We start from the raw sequence: 12906 nt of genomic DNA, 5'->3' as shown, positions 1-12906 counted from the left end.
GAGGATGTGGAACATATGATTATGTGGAGAATTTTACACTTTATCCATTTTATCTTCGGAGAGTACAAGGACTTACTAAAGTGACTTCCCAACACAAGAAGTTTACGTACTTAGTTCCTACAGATGTGAGCTCGTATTAGCCTTTCTTATCCTCTGTATTGTTTACTGATGAATCTCGATTTGCTAGGGATGGTGTGGTCAATTTTCACAATGTTCATCGAAGGACTAAAGAAAATCCACATGCCATTTTTCAATCAAGGAACAGCTACAATTATGCGTGAACAATTTAATCTGGCCTATTGTTCTATCTGGGAGATTAAGATGAGTTTTTGGAAGAAGTTACTCATTTACAGGTCCTTGAGGTTGTCATAGACATTCTCTCAGATATGCCAGACAAGCTGTACTTGCTACCTGGGAATCAAAAATGCTGATGGAACTGATATTAGGGTGACATTCAAGTCAAGTGGACCCAATTTTGGAAAAGTCCAGATGGTCTGTGACAACCAAATCCTCTGCTTGCACCTTCACGATGGTGGGATGATAAGAAAGCTCCAGGTCCTGATGGTATTTCTCCACTTGTTCCCAAAACCTGTGCTCATGAACTTACTCCTGTTCTTTGCCACCTTTTTTCACTTTCTTATTCCAGAGGTGTTTTTCCTTCTGCTTGGAAATTTGCTCATATCAAGCCAGTTCCTAAAAACGGTGACAAATCCCTCCCATCCAATTATCGTCCTATTGCAATTACTTCTAATCTTTCTAAAATAATGGAGAAATCAATTAACTGCCAACTCTTAAACTACCTAGAAACCTTCCATCTGGTCAACGATCACCAGTATGGATTCCGTCAGTGTCAATCCACTGATGATATTCTGGCTTATGTTACCAATTTATGGACAAATACAATGGAAAAGTTTGGTGAAACAGAAGCAGTTGCTCTTGACATCTCAAAGACTTTCGATCGTGTTTTCCATAAAGGTCTTCTAAACAAGCTTTCATCTTATGGTTTTCTCTCTGATCGCTCACTGAGGGTGATGGTAGATGGCTCTCTGTCTTCCAACTTCTCCACTAATCAGCGTTACTTTTCTTCCACACAGCTGTTCACTCTGTACAAATCGCAAATCCGACCTACCATGGAATATTGTTCCCACATCTGGGGCGGTGCCCCTAAAACTTCTCTCAGGCTTCTAGATTCCATTCAGAAGAGGGCAATTAAAAGAATCAGGCTTCTAGATTCCATTGAGAAGAGTGCAATCTAACTTCTCCACTAATGCTGGTGTACCCCAAGGTTCAGTTCTTTCCCCACTCTTTTCCTCTTGTATATTAATGATGTTCTTCCATTGACTGAAAATCTTATCCATAGTTTTGCTGATAAAAGCACATTGCATTCCACTTTCCATTTTGAGAAAACTTGGCCCGCTCGATCAGCTTCAACTTCTTGAATATCTGCTACCAATTCCTAAAATGCCGATCTCCAGTGGGGAAAAGACAACTTAGTTGATTTTAATTATTTAAGTCTTGCCTTATATCTCGCAAAAATGATTCTTCTGCTCCTATGCTTATCTTTTGTGACACTCTCATTTCTAAGCAAAATGATATATCTCTTTTGGGGATTACACAGACTTCTAATCTCTCTTGACACAAGCACATTACAAATATTGCTTCCTCTGCATCTAAAAAACTTGGTTTTCTCTTTCGCTCTTGGCATTACTTTTCTTCCAAACAGCTATTCACTCTGTACAAATCACAAATCCGTCCTACCACGGAATATTGTTCCCACATCAGGACTTGTGCCCCCAAAACCTCTCTCAGGCTTCTAGATTCCATTCAGAAGAGGACAATTAGGTTAATTAATGACTCATCTCTAACAGAGTCTCTCCACTTGCTGTCTCATAGACGTACTGTTTCTGCTGCATGCCTTTTCTACAGATACTTCCATGAGCACTGTTCTTCTGAATTGGCTTCTATAATTCCCACTCTCTCTCTCTTTCAAAACAGTCCGAACGCATGCCGCCACCAGCCGACATCCATTTACTGTCCAACTTCAAACTCACAGAACCAACTTTTCATCTTCCTTGTTTATTCATTCAACTTCAAACTCACACAACCAACTTTTCATCTTCCTCGTTTATTCATTCAACTTCAAACTCACAGAACCAACTTTTCATCTTCCTCGTTTATTCATTCAACTGCTGTTTTCTGGAAAAACCTTCCTTCATACGTAATTCCTGAAAATTACAGTATACAGAAGTTCAAGTCTAATGTCAACAAATATCTTCTTTTGTCTTCTCAACCTCCAACCCAAGCACGGTACTAAGTACTATAGGTTCTAATACCTCTCGTGTTTGGAGTTTTCATAAAAAAAAAAAAAAAATTTTAACTCATTAACATGAGTTTAAATGAGTTTTTGGAAGATGTTACGCTTGATGTCATTCGTTGCATTTGGTTTGTGTACAATGGCACTCCATCTCATTTTAGCTGTGCCACTAGACACATTTTTTGGATGAGTGATTCCCTAATAAGTGGAAGGTCATGCAGGTCCCACTATCTGGTCTACACAATACTCAGACATGAGTCCACTCAATTTTTGGTTTTGTGGGCACATGAAAGCCATTGTTTATTCCACACCAATTGATAACATTGAAATGCTCTGCCAATGTGCAAAACAAGGCTGCCAGCAAATCCAACAGACAGCTGGAACCTTTGAGCAGGTGAGTATGTCTATGATGAGGCATTTGCAGGCTTGTATTCAAGCAAAGTAGTCATGCTCAGTATTTTCTGTAAACGTAAGCAGAGAGTTACTAGAATACAAAAAAAACACAGCTGTAACTTGGAAACAGGGCAAAATCAGACCTATGTTTATATGAACTTTTTTAATTGTGTTTAGGTCATAAATCCATCCCTAAAGCAGGTCTCACATTACAATGTATATACTTGTATATTATTATTATTAGTAGTAGTCATGTGGTGCAAGGAAGCCTTTTTTTGCTGCACCAGCTAAAAAAAAAAAAAAAAAAATTTCTAACTCACCCTAAGAGAGAGCGAGAGAGAGAAAGAAAATCACCAAGGAAGAGAAGAATGATATCCAGCTCAGGGCCCTGGGTGTGGCAAGCCCATACTCACCAGATGTGAGCCCATGGGGTTTACATACATACTCCCATATGATAAACATATTTATAACTGTGTACTCCACAGATCCCAAACACAAAAAACATATATAATATTAGTGTTAATAGTAACACATGATGAAGGAAGCAAGCTTATACATCATCAGCCAAAAAAAAAATTCTCATTCACCTGTCTTTCCCCTCTAGTAATTTATCTAATTCTGCCTTAAATTTATTCAAACTACTGTACCTACTTCTGCGGTTTCTGAAAAAAAAAACCGCAGAAGTAGGTACAGTAGTTAAACGAGCAATCAGGAGCAGGAGTGCAGTAGCATGTGCTGTTTGAGTAGACCAGGGTTCAAGCCCGATTACTAAATACGGTCAATCTGCCAACCTGCACTGGACCAGTGTTGCAGATTATGATCCATCTCTTTCAAAATGAATCGTTGAGGAGGACTCCATCCTGCAGTGGACTGATAATGGCTGCAGTTTACTTTCTACTTTTTTACCTACTTCCAAAACACTAGTGGAAATTTGTTCCAGAAATTCTGATCTCTGGCTGAAAGAAAATTTCCACACATCTGTCCTGCAACCAACCTTCCTCAATTTAAATTTATTCCCCTTTATGCATGTTGAATTAGCAAAAGTAAGGATGCCAACTGGATACTACATTTTTGAGTTTGCACATATATATGTGCATACTGAAGAAAGGGATAAGATGTATGTGATTATCTTCAAAGGCGCATAGACACAGGGTGTCTATGTGCCTTTACAGGGTGTTATACAGGGTGTCTCAAAAATATTGGTACAAACGTTTAGGGGAGGTAGGTAACATCTAAAGGAATGTGAATCATATAGGAACCCATAACCAGAAACGTCATGGGAAAGTAGTAGCAGAGGCACAACAAGCAGAAATGACACAAGACATATGTGTCATTTCTGCTTGTTGAAATGACACAACACAGTAATTAGTGGCAAACATTTGACATAATATTAATAATGGAGTACGAGATGGATGCATTTCACAATATTACAACAGATGCTCGAAGGTTCCACCATGAGATGCGACGCATGCATGACACCAACGCAGCATGGATTGGCGGACACTGTCGAACACACCTGGAGTTTCTTTGACAGTAGCAGCAGTGCAGATGAGTCTCGCCACGAGATCCATTTCTGTCTCCACACGCGATTCATACACGATAGATTTGAGAGCCCTCCACAGAAAGAAATCAAGTCTCGATAAATCAGGTGAGCGTGGGGGGGCCAGGCAACAGGTCCACCACAGCCAATCCATCGACACCTGTTCAAATGGTCACGAACACACCTTCCATAATGGGCAGGCGCCCCGTCGTGTTGAAACCAAATGATGCGTCTCACATTTGCTGGAACATCATCAAGTAACCCTGTAGAACTTGTTCAAGAAAGATCCGATATTTAGCGAAGTTCATGCAGGATGGTAACAGGTATGGGCCGACTAAGCAGTCACCAACCATACCTGCCCACACATTTATTGCAAAGCAATGTTGTGCCACATAGGGGCGCACGCCGTGTAGGCCCTCTGCTAATCCATACACTAGGGCGTGTCTGCCAGCTCACAGTTTGTATATCGATGCATGCTCTTCGTGGGGGCGACTACTGCTTGAATGAGTAAACCAGAAATTTTCCCTCGAATTTTCGAAATGATGAATAGCACCGTGTACCAACTTACGGTGACGTTTCCGGTTATGGGTTCCTATGCGATTCACATTCTTTTAGATGTTACCTACCTCCCCTAAACATTTGTACCAATAGTTTTGAGACACCCATAATATGCGGATCTGGGGGTCTCTCCAATTCCACATAGTATACTCAGTATCACAGTAGAAAACTCTATAAAGGACATTGATTGTATGTTTCTTGTGTGGTCTATATAGTGTAGTGTTGAGTTTTTGGTCTGTTCCTCCAACCACTTAGCTGCAGGGCTGTTGGAGAGCCAATTACCCATCCTTCACGAAAAGGAAGTGGGCCAGGCATGGAGTGTAGATAAAGTCTCTGGCTGGGAGTTGTTACAGGGAGCATGGCCAATCAGATACATGTCTGGACACACAGAATGGTTGTACAATATTTCAAATTATATAACCAATTTGATATGTTTTTTTGTGCTGCAGGTTAAAGAAGCTATATGGCAGTGAGTTTGTTCAAAGATACATACTGCATACTTAAAACCACACAGTTTAGCAAATAAATAAATAAATACACAGCCTTTTATTAAGTGGGTATCACATGCAACTACCATAGCAATTCATTTTTACGTATGATTGTCCGAGAGTATAAACATCTTTTATTCTTGATTTTGTTATTAGCTTATATTGAAAATTACTTGGTCAAGTAACCTAAAAAAAAACCCACTAGTTTGTATTTATAAAATACTTGTTTTAAATATTTCCATTATTAAGCCTAAAGCATGTTTCCTGACTTTTTCATCTATCCTGTATATATAAATGTCCCATTATCAAGTTTACATGAGTGACAATTGCCAATTACATCTAATATAAATAATAGCCACAATGTGGTCTCACAGTAAATGGAAGGAGCACAACATATGCCTTACTGCAAAACATATTAGAAGATAATTTACTATGTATTTACACAACATGAAATATACTTTATTAAAGATGGTGGGAGTCAGTATTTCACAACTGCTTAATTTTTTTAAAATTTTTAAATGTTAAGAAAAATTGCAATGCTCCTAGGAAACAGTAATAGTGTGTTCTTCCAGATTTGTGTAAACCATTGTTAGGTTTTCAAAGCTTTGCCACTGTTAACAGTTATGTGTAATAACAAGTTGCACATTATGCAAGCCAAGTATAGTATGTCCATTGTTAATTGACTGAAAGCATACCCGATATAATGTAGGTTTGCCTTGAATTTATTCAAAACATACATTTCCATAATGGATGGAAGCTTGTTTCAGAAATCCACCACCAGTTAGCTGAAGGCAAACTTCCACACAGGTATTCTGCAACCATCAATTTGAATTTATGCCCCCTCGTGTGTACAGTCTAAGTAAGAGGAAAAATCCCATTAGCAATGAGTTTGCTCAACCCATTAAATGCCTTAATCAGCTCAAGCCTTAAACGCCTCAATCAGATCACCTGAAAGGTGATCTGAATTTTTCTTCAACAGTTAATCCAAAAATACTTCCATTATTATGACTAAGGGTTTCCTTAACTCCTTTGCTGCTTTTTTTTTTTTTTTTTTGGTAGTAGTTGTTGGCGCATCGGCTTCTGTGGCCATAATGCACCTCCCAAGGTTTTTGCAGTACTTTGATCCAAGCCCGAGGCGGGATTCGAACCCGCGACCTTTGGGTTGCTAGGTAGGTACTTGACCCACCCGGCTATCCCGGTCGGCCCTTTGCTGCCTCCATTAATATAACTGGATAGATCCCATCCACTCCATGTACCTTTTTTATGTTTAACTTCAAAAATTTCTCTTCCACTTTCCTCTCAGTTATTACAAAATCATATAGCTCCTTGTTAGAGTTTGATAAAAGTTCTGGCATCCACTTCCCTAAATTCATATACGATGAATTTAGGGAAGTGGATGCCAGCAACCGGAGAAGGATGATCAACAGCTAAACCATCAATATCAAGTGGACCAATGTGATTCATCTACTGACTTCTAGTGTTTACATAAGTAAAGCCTTTGCTGTTTTTCTTTGCTTCCTTTGCAAAAGATTTCACTTAGGTAAACACTAGCAGTCAGGGGTTGACAAAAAGGAGACGAGCCAAGCCTCCTTTGTAACTTGATCACGGACTAGTTTATATCTACAATAGCCTTTTTATCACCAAATGATTTATATGCATCCCATGCACTTTTCTTCTCAGCCATGTCTCATAAACTCATGTGATATCCATTTAGGTCCAAGTCTCAAACAATACTTCTTAGTTAATACAAAAAGCTTAGTAGCTTCTATGATTATCTGCTTGAATGCTTCCCATTCGTTTTTGGTAACATCATCTGTTGTTTCCACTGTAGAGAATTTAAAAACTGTCTGGGCCCACTGTATTCTCCTTTACAAAAGCAAAAACCCTTCCTTTCATAATGTGCCATGTGGTCACATGTTCTGCTTGGAGCATGCTAATCACATTTATGAAAACCCTACTCCCAATATCCCATCTGTGCTTCAGCATCTGAGGCCATAAAAATCTACACCTAAATACAGACAGATAACAATTTTAAGTACTTTTCTCCATTTTGAAGGAAAATAATAGCAGCTTCATAAAGGATGGCCTTAAAAAAAAAAAAAAAAAAAAAAAATCACAAATTGTGGATTATAATCAAGTAACCCCTCTATCTCTGATATCCCCCACAGAACATTCATGAAGCCTGTTTTAGGGATGTTATTGATATTACTGGGCATATTACACATAGTTTACTGTAATTATCTATTTATTCAGTTTACTTTTCAAATTTCAGATGAGCTATACTCATCTCATAACTCGACTTAATACGAAACCTTGTTTAAAGTGACGCAGTATGGCTTTAAAAAGATGCCAATTAGATAATACCTAATGGAGTTACTTTGATTTCTGGCATTTTCCACTTATTACAGTAAAAAATCTAGAGAGAACCACTCGCACAACAACAACAAAGCACAGACGGCGCAAAAGAAATAAAAATGCAACCAAACAGTTGTAAACATGAGCTCCACCTAGAAAATAAGAACATCATCAAGTCCACAATACTCTACTTTCGCTAGGTGTGGAAAAAAATAAATAAATAAATAAAAAAAAAAAAAAATATATATATATATATATATATATATATATATATATATTTTTTTTTTTTTTTTTTTTTCCCACCTAGCGAAAGTAGCATTGAACTTGAAGTTGTGCTAAATTTCTAGTTGGAACACATGTTTACTTCTGTAAACATGAGCTCCAAATTTGATAGGATATTATGATGTGGTTACAAAGGAACTGGATGCAAAAAATAATTTTGATATCATATACTTGGATTTCAGGAAAGCTTTTGATACTGTTGCGCATCGAAGACTACTGTACAAATTGGAGCAGAATGATATTAAGGGAAAGTTGCTACAATGAATAAAAGGATGGTTAAGTGGGAGAAGACAGAGGGTAGTAATCAATGGGTGCTACTCTTCATGGACTAATGTTATTAGTGGAATCCCACAGGGTTCGGTGTTAGGTCCACTGTTGTTTTGTATATTTATCAATGATATTGATGAAGGTATATCAGGCTTAATGTCGAAGTTTACAGATGATATAAAGGTTGGCAGGGTTGTTAATGACAGTAATGGCAGTGTGCTACTGCAACAGGATCTAGATAATTTGGGCAGACAGGCTAAGAAGTGGCAACTGAAGTTTAACCTTGACAAATGCAAAGTAACCCTAGAGAAACGTACCAAATGTGTGGTACTACGCTTAAGGTGGTAGAAAATGAAAAAGACCTGGCAGTAATTGTGCAGTCAGATATGAAGTTTTCTGAGCAATGCAGACAGGCTACCAGGGCAGGTCATGGGGTTTTGTCAATGATATATAGGAATTTTGCTAGCAGGGAAAAGGAGGTGATTGTCTCTCTGTATAAGGCGATGGTCAGGCCACGCCTTGAGTACTGCGTACAGGTCTGGAGGCCTCATTTAGGAAGGATGTTGATTTACTTGAGCGTGTACAGAGAAGGGCAACAAGATTGGTGAGGGGAATGAAGGGATCCTCTTACCAAAGAGAGGCTTAAGTTCTGTAAATTGCAGTGGCTGGAGACTAGGCACCTGCGCGGTGATCTGATTGAGGTGTATAAGGCCTTGAATGGGTTGAGCACACTGAATTCTGATGGGATCTTTCCACTTGTTCAGATTACGAACCTAAGGGGGCATAAATTCAAATTAAGAAAAGACAGATGTAGAATAGATGCTGATGGGATGGAGACAGATGCTGATGGGATTCTTCCTCTAGCTCAGAAAAATCACCTGAGAGGGCATAAATTCAAATTGAGGAAAGACAGATGTAGGATAGACGTGCGGAAATTTGCCTTTAGCCAGCGGGTGGTTGGTTGGTGGAACAGACTTCCATCCCTTGTGGTGGAGGTTGATAGCCTAAATAAGTTTAAGGCTCAGCTGGACAGGTATTTTGAACGAACAGAGGGGTGAAGTGGAAGTGGGTTTTTTTTTTTTTTTTTTTAGCTGATGCTGCATAAGCTTGCTTTCTTGCATCAAATGCCTCTACTAATGCTAATGCTAATGCTAATGCTAATAGACGTGCGGAAATTTGCCTTTTGCCAGCGGGTGGTTAATTGCTGGAACAAACTTCCATCTGTCGTCGTGGAAGTTGATAGGTCGAATAAATTTAAGGAGGAACTGGACAGGCATTTGGAGGGGATGATGTGTTTTTTTTTTTTTTTTTTTTGGTTGATGCTGCATAAGCTCATACACTTGCTTTCTAGCATCACATGCCACTACTACTGTCTGATTGCATTTTTATTTCTTTTGCGCCCTCTGCGCTTTGTTATAATAGCTGTGCGCCTGGTTCTTTCTAGATTTTTAATTACTGTAATAAATGGAAAATGGCAGAAATCAAAGTAACTTCATTAGGTATTATCTAATTGGCATCTTTTTAAAGCCATACTGTGTCACTTTAAACAAGTTTTCGTATTAAGTCGAGTTTTGAGATGAGTATAGCTCATCTGAAATTTTAAAAGTAAACTGAATAAATAGATAATTACAGTAAATAGAAAATAACATGCTCATTAATATCAATAACATTCCTAAAATAGGCTTCATGAATAGTCTGTGGGGGACATCAGAAATAGAGGGGTTACTCGATTATAATCCACAATATGTGGTACTTTTTATTTATATTTTTTAAACGAACGTGCCCGTCATTACAGTATTAAAATTAACTGGTAAATTAGAACAAAGGGACAAATGGAAGTAAAAACTTAATTTACAACCCATCTAGGGTGTCCATCCGTCCCGATTTTCCAGGAATCGTTCCGATTTATGTGAAACTGTCGCGGTGTCCCGAAAGTTTTTTTCGGGACGCTTACCAGAATTCGTAGTACAGTATTGTCTTCAATGGCGTTGTCAGTCACAGCTTGTACATCGCCTGTTCTCCGCCGGTTTGTGTTCAGTTCACCTGGTTCGATCAGTACATAGAAAAAGTAAAAATTTCTGTAATAGTTTTTTAATTAGTTTAAGCTGCATAATAAAAAATGCCTAAACGTAAATGCGTTTTCAAAGAGGACTTCTAAAAATAATGGAGTTTTATAAAAAACGAAAGACGCGAAAATGAGGTTGAATGCAGAATGTGCTCATGTTTTATCACGGTGGGAGACGTGATATCAAAGATCACGTTAATTCTAAAAAACACGCAATCAAATTTCAAACAATATCTGATCAAATTGGACAACTTAAGGTAGCCATCGCTGAACTTTCAATGGCGCATCATTTAATTAAACATCATCAGTCGTTTAGAAGTGCTGATTGCTCCTCAAGCTTTTTCGGTCAACTTTTTGATGACTCAAATATCGCACAAAAATTTTCCAGTGCACGAATGAAAACGATTGCACTAATAACGAATGTATTGATTCCTTATTCACTTAAAGAAGTTTTAAAAGATATCAGTAGTACTGAATTCTTTGGAATTTCCACCGATGCAAACAACCATAAATCGAAGAAGGTATTTGTTATTGCATTATTTCAACGAGGAAAATGGCATGCAAGTTAAATTTCTGAAGTTGAATTTTTTTTTACCCGATGAGGTATCAGACTCTATCGCCAACTACATTCTTACTTCTTTGAAGGAAAATAATATCCCCAAAGAATATTGTATTGCGGTCGGAACTGACAATCCAAAGATTAATTTTAGAGGAATCACCAGAAGAGGCCAATGCAGCATATTTTCTCTACTCCAAAATTTTATTATTTCCGATATCAAAGATCGGAAGTCTAGCACACATATTTCATAATCCGTCTCAATAGGAAGCAGGAAGACTAGCAGTTGACAAGGAATTAGTAATTATTAAAATATTTTCTTACTTTCGCACTTATACGATTCGAACGGAAGGTTTAACGGAATTTTGTGCTACGTTGATATAGATTATATTATATAAAATATACTCTCTCGCTCGTTAACATTATTTCCTAGATTTGAACTCATTTAAAAATTTTTGAAAGGTTTGAAATCTTGTTTTTTTTTCTTCATACGAAGAAAAGCCTTCCATTTTTATTCAGAAATTTTTTAATCATCCACTAGGAGAAGCATATTTGTGGACTGCCTACAGCTTTATCACTTTTCCAATAAGCATATATTAAAAATTAAATATATATATATATTTTAGAGGATAAAATAATTGTTGAAGAAACCATTAAGATGTTAGATAATCCAATATCTGATCAATCTTTGCCATTTGGGGCTAGAAAAATCATTCAGTGTGATATAGAGAGCCGAAGAGTTCATAAGTTTATTAAAAATTAAATTATAGATTTTTTTATTCGACGGCTAAAAATTATTTAAAAAACTGGTCAAACCCCTAGAACAATTCCAATACTTAAACTAGATGATAATGAAAAACATTCCAAAATGGGAGGATATAGCAAATTCTCCCGAACCATTTGAAAAAAAATCGAAATGAAGTTTGATGAAAATTTATTATATGATCAATTTGGAGTTTTACGAAAAAAAATTCCATAAACAAATTCGAAAATAATAAAGAATGGAATACACTGAGTTGTGTTGAAAAATAGATAACATTACTTAAAAAATCGAATTCCTTGAACAAAAGACAGGTTATTAGATTATGTTCACATTTATTTGTAATTCTGGGTCAAAGCGGCTGCGAAAAAATATTTTCTCCCGTTATTAGTCTGCTGGGGAAAATTTTACCCAGCATAAGTTAGTGACATAGTGTTTTTTGACAGGCGGCACCGGTGCTTTCGCACAACTCCGCATTTGAATCTCTTGTGAAGTAAGACAGTACAGTGAAGGCCAGATAGCATATGTTAGTGTATGTTCATGTTTACTTAGTGCAGGTTATGTTGTTCATCTGGCCGCTTAGCCTAGGGTCTGTGGAACACCACAGACTGCTAGTTACCGTCACTGGCACTGGGAGCCGGACCAGGTAAGTGGGAAGAGAACTCTGGCTAGACGACCCTGGGATTAGCCTGAGCTTCCCAGGGAGGGCCAAAAAATAAAAAAATAAAATAAAATAAATAAAAAATAAAAAATATATATAAATAAATAAAAAATAATAAATATAATAATAAATAAATAAATAAAATAAGATAAAAAAATAATAATAAATAAATAAATAAATAAATAAAATAATAATACAAAAATAAAATAAAATAAAATAAAAATAAAAAAATAAAAATAAATAAAATGAAATAAAAAATAAAATAAAATAAAATATTTTTTTTTCTCTTTTTTTTTGAAATAGGAGAAGGTGTGAGAGGATTGAGGAGAAGAAAGAAGGTAAGCAGAAGAAAGAGGGCGAGGTAGGGTGGACCACCCCAAAGGGGAGCCCACCCTACCTCAGGAAGAAGAGAAAAGATTGTGAGGTCAAGTGACCCACAAAGTCAGGTTGCCTTATAGCATGACCCTGCATTTGATAAGTCAAATGCCAGTCCCAGTCCCAGAGGAGTATTTATGTGAGTTCCTACACAAGTAGGGAAATCAGTATTGTCCTACACCTCGAAGAGAAGAGGTGCCAGCAAGTGAGTGGGTCCCACATTGGGCAAGAGCCCAGTATCAGCAATTTAATCTTCTTCAGCCAAGGGTGACTTGTAGGCAATGAGCCGTGT

The 12906-nt window shown here is 37.4% G+C and overlaps 1 protein-coding gene across 1 annotated transcript in view; it reads right to left on the bottom strand.

Annotated features, from left to right (window-relative positions):
- IntS11 (integrator complex subunit 11) overlaps nucleotides 1–7701 on the bottom strand; it is a 171534-nt gene extending 163833 nt beyond the window's left edge. The window contains exon 1 of the mRNA XM_090379336.1: nucleotides 7658–7701. Coding sequence (XP_090235462.1) covers nucleotides 7658–7685 — 28 coding nt within the window. The 5' untranslated portion in view covers nucleotides 7686–7701. The remainder of the gene's footprint in view (nucleotides 1–7657) is intronic.
- Nucleotides 7702–12906: the final 5205 nt, after the last annotated feature.

Source organism: Mastigoproctus giganteus, chromosome 1 (genome assembly GCF_048544385.1).
Source record: "Mastigoproctus giganteus isolate SK-2022 chromosome 1, ASM4854438v1, whole genome shotgun sequence".
Taxonomy (NCBI): Eukaryota; Metazoa; Arthropoda; class Arachnida; order Uropygi; family Thelyphonidae; genus Mastigoproctus; species Mastigoproctus giganteus.
Note: the sequence above shows the minus strand (reverse complement) of the source record. Positions and strands in the feature narration are given on the sequence as shown.